We start from the raw sequence: 15,141 nt of genomic DNA, 5'->3' as shown, positions 1-15,141 counted from the left end.
AAATAATTTAACTTTACTTTTCACTGAAAGTCATAAGAATTTATATCCAAACACTGTTTTGAGAGAACAGACACGACCTAATATTACAAATGGCAGGAATTAGAATATAAACAGTATAAGCAAAACATTTATTTTTTTAAAAATCTTTGTCACTTCACATTGAAATAGTTCAAGGTATTTTAGGAACATCATATATGGGTTTACTAATGGGAAAAAACATACAACCTACTTAATAAATTTTCTTCTATAAATACATGAATGTGCAGAATATTTTTCAGGCATTTATTACTCTCCTGCAGTACCTTACAAAAGATAACAAAACTTAGAAATCAGAGGCAAGTAGTATCATAGCAACAACTGTAGTGTAAGGCTTTTGTTATGCCACAGGTATCCTTTGTTCTTATGCTCCCGGTTCCACGTATGCATTCTCATGATGCAAAAACAAGCCTGGAGTTCAGACTCTTGAAATCCGAGGGCTGAATCCCAGGAGGATGACGTGAGGTTTTTTTACACAAAACTGGAAAAAGCAATTATCATGAAATTTGCTGTGTTAAGACTTAACATTAATGTGTTACGGTAATGCCTTAGAAACTGAGGCTTCCCATTGGCTCTATGTGAGCAACGAAAGATCAAGTGACATTTCTTAAGACTAAAGGTTCATCAAAACACAAAGCAAAAATTTTCATTCTCCCAGTAATGCGTTATACAATTGCTGCCATCATCTATACAACAGAGAGCTTTGGTTGTTCATGTAAAAAGCACAATGCTACAGAAATAGATTAGGTTGTTTGAAGATAAAAACTGCTACATAACTATCATTCCACCGTTCATTTCCATGCTCTTGAGTGTTCTAAATACCAATTCTAGTAATTTAAATAGAGGTGATTTATTTAGTAATTGTTAATTTGACAATGAAGTAAGCCTGATGTGCCTCCTACACCACATGAAAGGAAGTTTATCATATCGCTAAGGAAAGCTTAGAATAAACCTACAGGCATGTGAGACAGCATTATACTGGTGTGTTAAAAGCAATGCTGCTATCTAATTTCAATTGGCAGATATCATGGATATTATTTATTTTTTTATTTATTTAATTTATATTATGTTCCTTTTAGAGAGAAGTAACTGGGTCAGATGGCCATTGCAGAAAAGAGGGAGGTTGCTCCTTTCCTGAGGGAGCACCTGAACGTGCTCAAGTGAAGGTTCCACAAATAGTAAGTGTGGCAGAAAAGGAAAGGGACTGCAGTAAGGGATTGTGAGCCTGTAAATCAAGTACAGTCTGAGAAACCATGGAAATAACAGGCAGACGACAGGCCTCTGAAAATGAGATGCTCCTGTAACTGTATACCATACACTCCAAAAATGTAGTATTTTAATAGTACAGTTAACAAAAATGTTACTGGCTTAGTTACTCATCACTGGAACCTTCCTCTCATTTCAAAGAAGGAAAAGACGATATCCCGAGTGCTAAGTATTAAGATCAAAAAAAAGCTTTGTGGCAAAAGACACTATACTCCTGCAAACTTAGATGTGGTTTGATGATGAGAATTCTTCAACTTAAGGGGAAATGAAATGCACGGGGGTTGCTGAGCACACAGTCTTTAAGTTTCAAGGAGAAATATTTGATTACCAGGTACCTGTCACTATCCATACGCATGTCCAAAGGTCCATCCTTCTGCAGGGAAAAACCTCTTTCAGGTGTGTCAAATTGCATAGAAGAACAGCCAGCATCCAAGACAACTCCATCTAGAGTCCCGGGCTCAACTCCAGAGGAGATTAACAAAGCCTCTGACTGGCTGAACTGTCCTAGTAGAGCTCGAATCTGTTTCCTGCAAGAAAATCACAAATAAATAGCCTCAATTTTAAGTACAACAGTGCCGTGTCTTCCCCTTGTATAGCAGGAATTAGACAGTAGTGCTCAGTTGTCTCAGAAACACTAGGGTTGTTCCCAAAGTAATAGCTGAAGTACTTTTCATAGGGCAACATTGGAAACTAGTCCAGCCCACCCATCAGCAGCTACTTTGGCGTCTTTAACTCTTCACTCCCTTCCTGCTTGATCTCAAGGAAATGGAAACCTGACTAAAACTTCATTTTTTCAAAGCCCGGGAACTCAAAGGGACACCTTCCACATCCAACGGGAATGCCCTGACCACCCAGGGCAGGCACGGCGCTGAGCAGGGCCCTTAGTCAAGTGAGGCCAAAGTGCAGGAGAGAACGCCCGGTTCTCGGACCTGGAGAAGAAGCAGACAAGATGGAACACGACTGCACAGCCTTGTGCTTAACACTGACCTGCCAGCAAGAAAATCCATGGGACAAACACTTTTTTTTAAATATGCGGCTATTTGTTTCAAAAATAATTAGCCAAAATTAGGTGCACATAACAAACAGATAAAATACTGCAGTGTAGTTTCGATTCAGGCATCTAGTCACTGGGGAGAGCAGTTTTACATGCATTTTTGTACTTGGCATTCTTCTTTCTAAGATTTAAAGTGTTTCTTGCTTAATATTCCTGTAGTGGGAAGGGAAAGTGGCACAGCACGGGAGAAGGGGACACATCCCTGAGCTGCCCAGCTCTTTCTTGGGTGTCTACACCTGGACTTTTGGTTCTTGTTTATATATACAGTGACCTACAATTAAACATTTTATTTTACCTATCCATCAAAATCTCAATGAATTTCAGAAAGATTTAAATGGATTAACCAATGTGCTGCTGCATTTTTAAGCAGTACCTGCAAAACACAATCTATTTCTGCCCCTAGCAAGAAGCTACTGCCTCCACAGCTGAGTTTTGATGGCGGTGGGGACAACTGCTCAGCAGCACCATGGATTAGCATTCAAATTACTACAAGGTCCACTAGGTTAACTCACATAAATTTGGTTAAGTTACATAGGCAGCAGTGAATGGAAAGAGAGAGCAACTCCTTTAACCGTTCCAGCTACAAAAGGACAGATGTCCATGCATCTTCTGACACTTCAGCATTACAGTAATTTTGGAAAAAAAAAAAATGAAATGAAAAAAACAAACAGCTTTTTCGAAATATCGGCTTAAATCTAATCCTTCTTTCAGGTCAGTTTAACATCAAGACAACTGGCACTATGACATAATTTAGTCAACTCCAGTAGCTACAGCTTTAAAATAGCTTATGAACCTTTTATGAACCCATCCAATTGGAGTGAGAAATGCTACGGGGGGCGGGGGGAAGCTCCATTAAAAGGAAGAAGTTATGAATGCAACCATATGGAAGAACATTTAGTTACGCAATGGTATATTCATTAGAGCAGAATGAATCAACCTATTTGGCATAGCACAGAACCTGGGAAATACCTTGAATGAACAGATTTCATGAGGGATATCATGATCGCACATATGCATTTCTGAATCGATTACTGTCCAGCATATAATTAAATTCAACTACTCAGCATAATAAGAACTGACAGTTCCTGAAAAGCACAACGATCCACTTAATGTATTTAAACCAATCTAAGCTATAAAGTTATAGCTTTGAGATTTTATTTCCCCTCAACATAATGAGAGGAATTTTCTCGGAAATCTGTACCACTTTGTCCAACTGGGCAGTGTTTCTAACTTTACAACTTGTGCAAAGCAATGAACTTTACAATTCTGGATGTGGGAGATGAAAATAAATGAGATCTGGAAAAAATTATAACTTGCCATCACCGAGTTTCCCCAGCAGACAGTAATCCGTGCTATGAACTAGTGTGTATTGTGCTACCAACCAACCTGAAAAGGTATTTTGAACTGTATTTATAACTTGCTAGAAATTCGATTACGTTTCTTTAAACAAGTCGTAAGCATGCAGTTGGCCAAGACGTGTGGGACAGTGGCCTTTGATTTCTGGTCTGCCAACCCTCTGTGTGTATGGTTGGACTCGATGATCTCAAAAGTCCTTTCCAACCATGAAGATTCTACGATTAGAAAAAGGTATATATATACACCTTTACTTTGCAGTAAGTTGAAATTTACTGTTTGGTAGAGAGACGCTTCAGCTGGAAGATGTTTTGGAGTTTGCAAATAAAAAAAAATTGAAATAAAATTGAATAAAAAAAGATTGAAAAATAATTAGGTTGACATTTTGATGTCATCCTCTCAGCTGTGTGAAATTGTAGCCTCTGTATGTAACCTGTTTGTTACACACTGCATTTTGTGTATCAGTAGTGGATATAGGTGTCTTGGTGAATATAAATCTTCGCTAAAAATAGATGCATTTCAGGAGATTATAATGACTATATTAAAATGTTTGGGCCAGTTCTCTGAATTCCTGTTTCTCTGTGGACTAGAAGAAACAATTTTAAGCATCTTGGGTACCTCATACATTTCAATTAATCAAACCAAGTACAGATGTAGGAAAGATTTATTACCTTATGGAAGGAAATACAAATATCAACTCTTTTTTCAACAGGATAGTAACAATGATGACAGCAATGATAAGGACTAATCTATTAGATTACGTAAATGACACATTTAAAGAAAAATACTTTATCAAGCATTCAGAAGTATTTATTAGAACATAATAAAACTCTTTCCTTGTCTACTATTCTTTACGCCTATGTTCAAATAATTATTTCACACTGCTTATTACACACGATTCTCACTAAAAATGCTTAATTTAGCCTCAATTCCTTCTGCCGTCAGACTTTTGTTTACATCATCTGTAATCCTGTTTCCAGAATAACCTCAAATAAATAATAAAAGCTGTGTACCCTACTCTAAAAATGTTTATTTCCCACAGTCACATGCCTTCTGCTTTCCCCGGGTATGTAGAAATTCTTTTCGCTTTCTTTTTCAGTGTTCCAATGTTTTCTTTGGGCATTAGAAGTTTTACGTTCCATGACCATACTTACCTAGCGTGAAAATCTGTCTATTGCCCTTTCCTGTCTTAATGTATCGCAAAAACAGCGCTTAGCGGAAAAAGCAGGAAAGCTAAAGCAGGGAACATCCCTAAATACCAAATAATACAGCCAAGCTTATCGTTCAAAAATGCCTGAGAGGAGAGAGCCTATCAAAACACTACGGATCACGACCGAATGAGGGATATAGGTGAGTCTTGGGGATACCATCAAAAGCTGTTGAGACTACAAAGGGTCACACAGACAGCGCTGTAATCATTTTAGGTGATCTTTGGAGGTTACAATCTAACGAGATCCAATTGCCTTGTGTAAGAGAAAATATTTAAACTTAGTACCTGAACAGCACTTTACATATTCAGAGTATTTTAGAAACATAAAACAACCAGAAAGATCTTTTAGCCCATCTCTTAAAAATGGAGAAGTCAGATTCGCGGGGTTTAATGCTGAATGACTTGAAGATACCTACGTAAAAAACTACAACAATTTCAGAGACTATGGTCTGAGGATGTAAAAAAGCAGACAACACCTGTGATATGTTCAGCTCTCATGTGGTGCGTTGTGTGTGTGGTAATAGCATAGTGATTTTTGATAAATTCCAGCTGCTACAGTCAAACAACCACTAACTTCTCAAAATATTCAACATGCTCACTCCCTCTATATTCATTTTTACATTCTCCAAGAAAAAAGTATTCAAGGTTTTAAAAGAACATTGGGAACATGGACAACCTAGGCAATTTTAAAAATAATAAAAAGTTATTTCAGCTGCTACATATGTTGTTGGGGCCATAATAGATTTTATTGCGCAACAACCTGAAGGGCTCGCAGAATTCTTACATTGTTTGCTAGAGTTGGAAAATAACACAGAACCTTGGGTTCAGGATCCTTTGCTCAGGTCATAACACAGTATTTTATTGTATTATGCTATGACAAATAGCATAGTAATTCTGACAGACGGCATTGGACCCGCACTTCTCAATTATACGACAGAGCAGAATGAGAAAGTTCGAAGCCTCCTAATGTATTTCAGGCTCTTCTGCTTTCAGTTAACCTCTGGTATTCTGTAACACTTTATAAAAATACTGCTTTTTTATTTTACTCAGCTGAGAGGGATGTGCACAGGAAAAAAGTAAAGTATGAATACAGCTTCTACAAAATAAACAGAGAAAATCTTTCCCCTTATCCAGTTCTCTCTGTTGTCACAGAGGTTGCTGTGACATCAATCATTCAAGTAATTTCACAGAAAAGTACGATTATGCTTTCATGGTGCTTCAGCATTTTTTATGTGTATACAACAATACTCGCTCTTGATCTTTCACCGCTGCTCCCCTTACAAATTCTATGTATGAATACATAGAAAGTCAGGAAGCGATGATCCTTTGTCAACAGTGAAAACTACCTTCTACTTAACGAGAATAAATGGTTTCTTTGAGAGAACTGGAAAAAGAAAGTTTTTCAGCTCACTCTTGCCAATGCACATCAAACGAGGAGACCAACTGGAGCTTTGTTAGATTCAGTAACTCCACTGAGACTGCCAACAGGGGTGCCAATTAGCACCAGCTGTAACGAGGATACTGGTACAGACCTGGTTTGATGTCACTGACACACTTCACCCAGGTCACTCAGCAGCTGGCAGACAGCTGCGACTTTCGCTCATGGCTGCACCGGACCAGGCACACCTAGAAGCAAACCACAAAGTACTCCAGTCATAAATTCCTGGAACCCTCGGCATCCTACCTATGAGCATTACTGCTGCAACAGCCCTCTCAAAAAACGTACCTGAATGATCTGCAAAAAATTTTAAATGATCTTTGACAAATGGGAAATTGGCATGGTTTTCATGTGTGCAAAGAAAAAAATAAAAAATAAAATTATAACATCTATCAACTTACAAACATTACATTCCTAGCTTTATAAAAAATTAATTATAGCTCTGGAAAAAGCCCGTATATCTATCAGAGAACTGACAGTCCGGTCTAGGATGAGTTTTGTGCTACAAAATTACCAAAACCAAATCTCAGCCACTGATTTACAAAGACCTAAAAACAGGAAGAAGTGTAGGTGAAAAGCAATTTCCATAGAACAAAGTAAGTTCATATTTTCAAATTTGAGGGCTATAATAATAATTTTGTTCTGTATGTTAAGATCACAGAAATGTCATTTTAAGTATTTATGACTTGGTAAACATTTACATGCTATGTACTCCCACTTCAGAGTAGGGAACACTTAAAAGGTACGCACATATTCTAAGAAGTTAAACGCTACTTTCCATATAACTTGAAGATATGACACCAAAAAAACCCCCAACAACCCCCCGCTTTTTGTATTAACCTGTTAGAACATCTTATGCTGTCAGAACCACTACCCCAAAGATGAAAACGTGTGCCTGCCTTTGTCTCCTCTTGTCAATTGTCTGTCTTCTCTCTCTCTTACACAAACCTTTATGAAAGTAGTTATTTCCTGCTTTAATTGTTCTCCTGCCGTTTCCAGCAAAACTTCCTCTCCTTCTCAGTCCGCTACAGATTCTGTAAAGTGATGCTGTCCTTTGCTCCTTGTGTCTCACTGATTCCAAGCACCAAAACCTGTTTCTAACAGCCTCTCAAGCATGCCTGTAAGAAATTTCAGGATGCCTCAAAACATTATTTTAATGTTAATTTTTACTTTTATATAAAGTATGCATTCCACTATTCTGTCCAACAACACACACACAGTTTCAGTAAAAACTACTGTTTTAAATTGAAGGAACATTAAACGCTGTTTCGATTAAAGGAAAAAAATATAATCATTTAATCAAACCCACAAATATTACAGATCATTTCCACAGAGTACATCACAAATAGAAATCTTACCATACTAGACATCTTTCATAGCAGGTATGTTCAATCCCGTCAAAAACAAATATGAAAATTTAAGTTCCTAATGAACAATGTCCCTCTCTGGCTAAATAACAGATTGAGGAGGTCATCTCTTTCTGGGCAGATGGAAGACTAATAGTATAAGACTAGTGATTATTGAGGCAATTTTCAAAATTATACGCCTCACCAAAATTTGAGAAAATGTATTTCTAAGTTTCCTAAGTAACACAAAGTCTTGCTGAGTAATAAGAGCAAATTATATTATTTTATGCAATTTGCAGCTAGCCAGAGTTAAAAATCTTTGTTATAAAATATGTAATATTGTTATGCATGCCGCCTTTATTCCAGAATATGTGTAAAATATGTAATACGCTGTCATCATTCAGATGTGCCAAGAAAACCAAGCCATTAGAATGATTTGCTTTTCATTCATGAGACCTGACAGCTCAAGGGATAACACACTATCCATCAGAAGAATCACAAATATTTCTCTGACTTTACGTTGCCCTGTCTGGGGATTTTGGTTGCAGGTGTATGTTAGGTTAGCGTTCACAGCGACAGGACAGTCTAGTTTCACAAGGTTCAGGGGACATAATGCAAGAACAGTTGAATACCCGTATCATCATCTGAGGTCTCCCAAGCATTCTTTGCGACCCTCAGCTTTATTAACACCGATTTTAACTTTTTAACTCCTCTCGTCCTCATACAACCTCCAGGGAACGCAGCGCAGCGCAAATGAAGACAACAGAGCAGGGAACAATTTGCTGGACAAACCGGCATATCAGGTAGCAAACCCACCAGACGCACTTTCAAAAATGCTCGTTTTCCATGATCATGGAAATCAAGGAGTTGAGAGGGGCAATCAAAAAAAAAAAAAAAATGGAGATCACAGGAGAGTTACGGTCTCTACTGATGCAGGCGTGCACCACTGCAGCATTTCAGGATGGTTTTGGCTTTACAAGCACAGCCATTGCGGTTTTACCTCCGTGCAGCCACAAGTGGAAGCAGACAGGCTACAGAATAGTTCTGAAGCAAGAAGAGACTTAGGCAGCATTTTCCACACCACGCCATCAGCTCCAGTATATATAGATTACATACATCAATGAATCTGCCTATTATTTAAGCTCTCCTAATAATTACTATTATTTTTACAACTACTGCAAGAAGTTTTGATGGTCTTGTAGCACTTCTGCTGAGAGTTTGCACGATCACTTTTTAAGGGCGAATGTTCATCTCATTATTCAAGTTCTATTTCTAAGATTATTTTTCACTGCAAGAAAAGGTAGTAAAGCAACTTTCCTTAGAGCTGATAAATATTATGTGTTATTTTCTTATTCTTTCTATACTGGCATCTTAAAAGATATCTTTATAAAAATCTCCTCTCCATTCCCCAACAACCCACATATAAATTCATACTTTCATTAATGACACAATGGTGCTTCACTGAACTCAAAAGAGATGTTGCTACTGGCTTTAGCAGGAAGAAAAGTTCTGTTTAATTCAGCTGCCAAAACCCTGTAGAATAGAGAAAGAAATTCTGGATATACATCAGCAAGTTGAAAAGTACAAATTGACATCAGAAACTTAACAGCTGTGTATGAACATCTTTCAGCCCATGAACATAAGAATACTAAAATATGCAGGTACGTTTTTTTCAACATGCATGGAATGAGCAGATCAAAGCGTCTTTTTCCCCACTGTTAACACCCAATCCCAGAGGAATCTGAAATTCTATTCAGGGTTTCAGACTGGGGGCAAGGCACACAAGAAGATTTATCATTCAATCACATTTACTGATCAATTACTGATCAGGTGTGATCAGCTTTGTGTAATGACCAAAATACCCTACATGAAACCATATGAGAACTTGTCTCTCCTGTATGTTAAATGAACAAAAAAAAAGTGCACGTTCTCTGCTAACTGCTTTCCCTCCCTGGAATATTTTGGTTTGTGCTGTCTGAATATGTTTCTACCTTACCTAAATCAATAATTAACTATTTTCTGCATAATATGGATGGATGTTAATGAAGAAGGAATTTTTACAGAATCACAGAATGGCAGGGGTTGGAAGGGACCTCTGGAGATCATCCAGTCCAACCCCCTGCCAGAGCAGGGTCACCCAGAGCAGGTGGCACAGGAACGTGTCCAGGCGGGTTTGGAATGTCTCCAGAGACGGAGACTCCACCACCTCCCTGGGCAGCCTGTGCCAGGGCTCTGCCATCCTCAAAGGAAAGAAGTTCCTCCTCACATTGAGGTGAACTTCCTATGCTCAAGTTTGTGCCCGTTACCTCTTCTCCTGTCCCCGGGCACCACTGAAAAGAGCCTGGCCCCATCCTCCTGACACCCACCCTCTAAGTATTTATAAGCATTGATAAGATCCCCCCTCAGCCGTCTTTTTTCCAGACTGAAGAGACCCAAATCCCTCAGCCTTTCTTCTTCAGAGAGGTGTTCCAGTCCCCTAATCATCTTGGTAGCCCTTTGCTGCACCCTCCCCAGCAGTTCCCTGTCCCTCTTGAACCGGGGAGCCCAGAACTGGACACTCACCAGGGCAGAGCAGAGGGGGAGGATAACACAACAGAATCTCAGACCAAGTAAATTATTTCTCTAGCCAAGAAAGTTAAATTGTTGCAGTGTCCAGTGCCTTCTCCTCTAAACTCATAATTTCAGAAACACATAGTAATCTGTTCATAACAAAGGATTATGAAGAAAGTGCAAAATAATCTTGTAGGCAAGTCTATTCCAAGATTAGAATATAGCTATCCAACATCCAAGGGTATTCATTCATTAGCTGAATAAAAGGTTTATTTTATTGACATATTTATCCACATATAAAACACGAACTTGAAGTTAACAGAATGTACACTGATGATTTAAAAAGCAACATGCAATAAACTGTCAAAAGGCTACTCCTACCTACAGCCCACACATTCAATTGTTTTAAAATTACTCCTATCACAATTTGATTTACATTTTGTAAGACTGTTATAAAAACACAGACATACAGAAAGTAAAAAGCATCTCTTTTTCCTCCCTGCAGAACCGAATAATAAATGAAACTATTGTTAAATTTTCTTCAGCTAACAAAGCAAATTTGCACAATACTCTTCTACATCATAAATTCTGGCACTCTAAAGTGCTCTATTCATGGACAGAGCTTGCGCAAGATTGTGCATAATTGTTGCTTTGACAGACCTAGTGCTACTGATACTTGGAATATATTTGCATAGCCTTTGCCTTGTTAACAAAATATGAGTCTAGACCTTGAGACTCAGTGGCAATACTATGACATAGTACATGGAAAAACAATCTGAGACACAGATGCTTTCTTCTTTTCTTAATTATTCAGCAGCTGGCAGTATGGGAGTGGCCTGATAAAACCCTACAGGATATTTGTTTACTTGGACAAACTATTTCTTTGTTTGACATGGTAGTTAAACCTTAGAACATTAAGGATGAATACATCTGGCATCAAGAATTTATTACAAATGAAATAAGTAACTTTTTCTTCCCTCCTGTCATTCTTATCTAATCTATCTCATACAAGGGCATGCCTACATTCCTAATTGACTCCACCTGAAGCTTTAAACTGTCTACCCATCACTTGGACATTGTCACTTCTCCCAACTATATGCTCCTAATTGTGGGAAGGAGAAATATGAGAAGCAGAACACAAGAGAAATGCAAAGAAAGGCGGAAGTGAAGCAGGGGCATCACTCAGCTGGAAATTACAGAAGCCACAAAGCTTTGCTCTTCTGCATCTTTGCCTGTACTAGGTCTTCTCCTTTTTGAGACAAGGTAACGAGAAGTGCATAAAATTAAAAATACAATCATATCATGGTTTAAATGACAGGCCAACATTCACTATTCCGTTCTCTATTCCTTTCCTAGTAGTTTTTAGCATGCTCTTCTAACCACCAGTGAGCACCAAGCTTTAAATTTTCATAGAACTGTGTCTTATAAGCCCAGTATTTCATTACTGACTGGTCAGCTCGTAGCCCACCACGACATAAGTAAACTTAACATGTTTTTTGCCACACATCACCTTTATACTTCACTATATGTCTTTTCACCTGCCTGCCTTGTAAGGTTTTGCAGCCTTCATTTTTGCCATTTTAGATAACTTACCCTAATAATAATCATCAGCAATTATGCTACCAATTTACTGACTTATTTAGATCATTCATGAATAAATGGTTGCGTACCCTACCCACGTAACCGTGTGGTACTTCACTGGTGAGCTCATTGCTTTGAAAGGAGACGAGCGTTACCCTTATAGCTAGGCAGAAAAACCTACCCCAGAAGACTTTGCTTCTACTACCCATCCCTTACAGAAAATAGTTACTTTACCTTGTTAAATCGTACTTGTTACTTCTGAATTTATGAACTCTCTGAAAATATAAACTTTTCTGCCCCAAATAAGAAGGCACTTCAAATCAAAATTAAATCTATATTTATTTCTCATAACATTGCAATTAATTCTTGGAAAGAAAATAATGTAGTTAATCCTACTAAAGATTATAAGTTTTATATGCATATTCAAAAGGGAGTATTTTACTAGTTTCTCAAATCAAATCCTTAAGAAAGTCAGGATTTTCAAATACTGTATCTGAAAAGTTAGATACATCTCTTAAGATAACAGACTTTTAGTCACACTGGTAAGCATTAAATTCTGAAAAAACTACTAAAGTTATACAAAGGAATGCAATAGTAGCAACTGTAAGAATGCTTCTGATTTAAATTGCTATCTTAAAATAAAATTTGCCAGCAATTCCCTTTCCAAGCTAGTTTGACCTTGTTTCTAATTTAAAAATTTAAATTTCAGAACACAATCATAAAAACAAAACTAGTTTTTTTAGGAATCATTAACATCTTGTTGCTCTGTAGACACCACCTGGTTAGCGTCCACATAGAATCTTACTGGCAGTTCTATATTAAATTCTAATTCTGTTGTCTTATTTATGAAATAGTTTGTAATAAAATCTGGGAAATTTAGCTGCATTTCAGCAGGGATGATCTTTTCTGACAATCAGTGTTTTGGGTATTGACATTCTTACTTCATACAAGTAACGAGATGCTGCATTCAAATGGACTTCCTACATACAATGAATGTCCAGAAATCGTGCAAATTATCTTTTCACTAAATATAGGAAATAGGAATAATTAATGGTTTTGGTGAAATATCCTAATTTCAACGACCTATAATTTTTTGTACAGAGACTACATGCACGGTCTAATTAGTTGCCACTGCAGAAGACAACAAAGTCTAAAGGTGTAAGTATTTGGAGAAATAAGAGAATATTCAATTGAATAATGTTTGGTCCTAAATGCACACAGACAATTTTAAATTACCGTTCTGTTTCTCTACTGGGAGAACATATCCAATTGAGATTCATTTAAAAAAAAAAAAAAAAGCCCCACAAAAAAAAAAAATTACATCCAGAGGTAAAAAACCAAGCCCCAGTGAGTCACCTCCACCAAGTGTAAAAGGTTACATTATCAATACAACTTGATTTTTTCAAGCAGTCAAAATGAACAGCTTAAGTTAAAAAGATACCATATAGAAGAAATAAAGTGGGAATACACAAATGTAACTGCAGGCTATCAGAACAGAAGCTGTTGCGTAAGTCCATTTAAATGATCATGAAACGTGATCCTTAAAAACCCATAAGCACAGAAGTATCTGTAGTTAAGTTTCTATTAACCTAGGAGAGGCAATGTCAATCTAGTTAAATTTGTTGCAAGTACCCCAGTAAAGGATGGCAAAGTTCATAAAGAAACAAAGAAAAACATGATGAGTTCAACAGCATCAGATGTGAAATCACGTACTGAGGTGCCAGAAAGAAAACCTGGCATGAGCTGGAAGCTCTTCACCTGGGCATAACCTTGAGGAAAAGGAACGTGAAGTTTTATTTGACCATCAAATGAACAGCAAACAGTAGTGCAAACACAGGCATAAAAAGGGAAACAAAATCCTCAGACGTACAAGTCAGAAGTCTTTTCATTAAGAACAGAAAAGCATTAATGGTAAGACTTCATCCGGAGTATTCTACGCCATTATGGGAGCCTTACCTAAAAGGGAACAACTCAAAGTGGAACTGGCACAGAGAAGCTCTAATAAGATGACTAGAAGAAATTAGAGCTATTATTATGAGATGAAAGTATTAAAAAAAAACCCAGACTTGTTTTGCATACAAAAAAGAAGGCTAAGAATAGATGTTAATATTCTCCACGACGTATTTTAAATGCCAGGGAAAGAATAGAACTAATAGATATTAATCAACTATTAGTTAATTTTATTCAACTAAAATTAAATTAGGTAACTACTTTAAGCGGAAATTTAAAGAAAGTTTCATAGAATGAAAAATTGGACTCTGGAATAGCTGGAGCACTGCATATAGAACTCCTAATTACTTTTAAAATAGAGCATAGCGAAGGAGATTAAATTATGCAGTGGCTTGTAATACCAGGCAATTGGGCTCAATGAGCTAGGAGTCTCTTAGAGCATGTTTATATTTGAACAGGTATTGTAATTCTCCATTGTATTGCCTGGAAACTGCTGTTTTCTGCTAGCAACTCGAAAAAAGACACTGCTCTCAGATAAAACGATTTTTTAGCTTTTTTAAATTCAGAAGAAGAGAAAGCAACTCCCACACCCTTTTGCTGCTACAAAAGGATGATTAGGATCCCAAGGTCAGCAACTTTTGACCATTACTGAAGGAAAAGTTCAGCATCTATTTTTCCATAGAGAATGATAAAATAGTCTAAAGGCATTAACTTAATGTGATATAAAAGGAGAGCTCTGCAATGCTCTAAAAACCAAAAACCAAGTACTCTAAAAACCAAAAACCAAGTACTCTAAAAACCACCCCAAAACCAAACCCAACTTACTCCAGAGGTATTTTAACTGTATTTCTTTCCGAACAGAATAAAGGACAACTGGCTTATCTGAAAAGAACATTTAAAGATTCTGCTCCATGGCTTGGTACTTTGTAGACTGTCTTTCTCTATGTTTATGAGCAATTTTCCATCTGTTTCGCATAGTAGCTGAATCCCCAATTGGACTAATACTTTCTTTTGTATTACTAGCTTTATTAGAGGCTAAGATCTTATAAGTAAAACAATTACAGGTAATTTCCATGTGAAGCTGAATGCCCTTTGAGATGCTAGAAAATACACAGCAACATGATCTTGACAGCCTTCGGAAGACAAGTACAGTCTACTTAGGCATTTATTTAAACTAAAGTTTTCCAAAACTGGAATTATGCAAGAATCCATTTGATCCACAAATGACCAGACTGTTATGGAGAACTTTCTTTTGGGGTTTCATCTTTTTACCTGAGAATCACAGAATCCGAGAATCATTTGTGAAAAAGAGAACTCCGGAGGTCTTCTAGTCCAACGCCCTGCTCAACGCAGATCT

At 37.3% G+C, this 15,141-nt stretch overlaps 1 protein-coding gene across 7 annotated transcripts in view; it reads right to left on the bottom strand.

The window, feature by feature from the left end:
- METTL15 (methyltransferase 15, mitochondrial 12S rRNA N4-cytidine) overlaps positions 1-15,141 on the bottom strand; it is a 112,443-nt gene that overhangs the window by 21,764 nt on the left and 75,538 nt on the right. For all 7 annotated transcript variants that reach the window (XM_063332374.1, XM_063332370.1, XM_063332371.1 and 4 more), the window contains one exon: positions 1,638-1,829. In XM_063332374.1, the coding sequence (XP_063188444.1) occupies positions 1,638-1,829 (192 nt within the window). The remainder of the gene's footprint in view (positions 1-1,637; positions 1,830-15,141) is intronic.

This window comes from Chroicocephalus ridibundus, chromosome 4 (assembly GCF_963924245.1).
Source record: "Chroicocephalus ridibundus chromosome 4, bChrRid1.1, whole genome shotgun sequence".
NCBI classification, from domain to species: Eukaryota; Metazoa; Chordata; class Aves; order Charadriiformes; family Laridae; genus Chroicocephalus; species Chroicocephalus ridibundus.
Note: the sequence above shows the minus strand (reverse complement) of the source record. Positions and strands in the feature narration are given on the sequence as shown.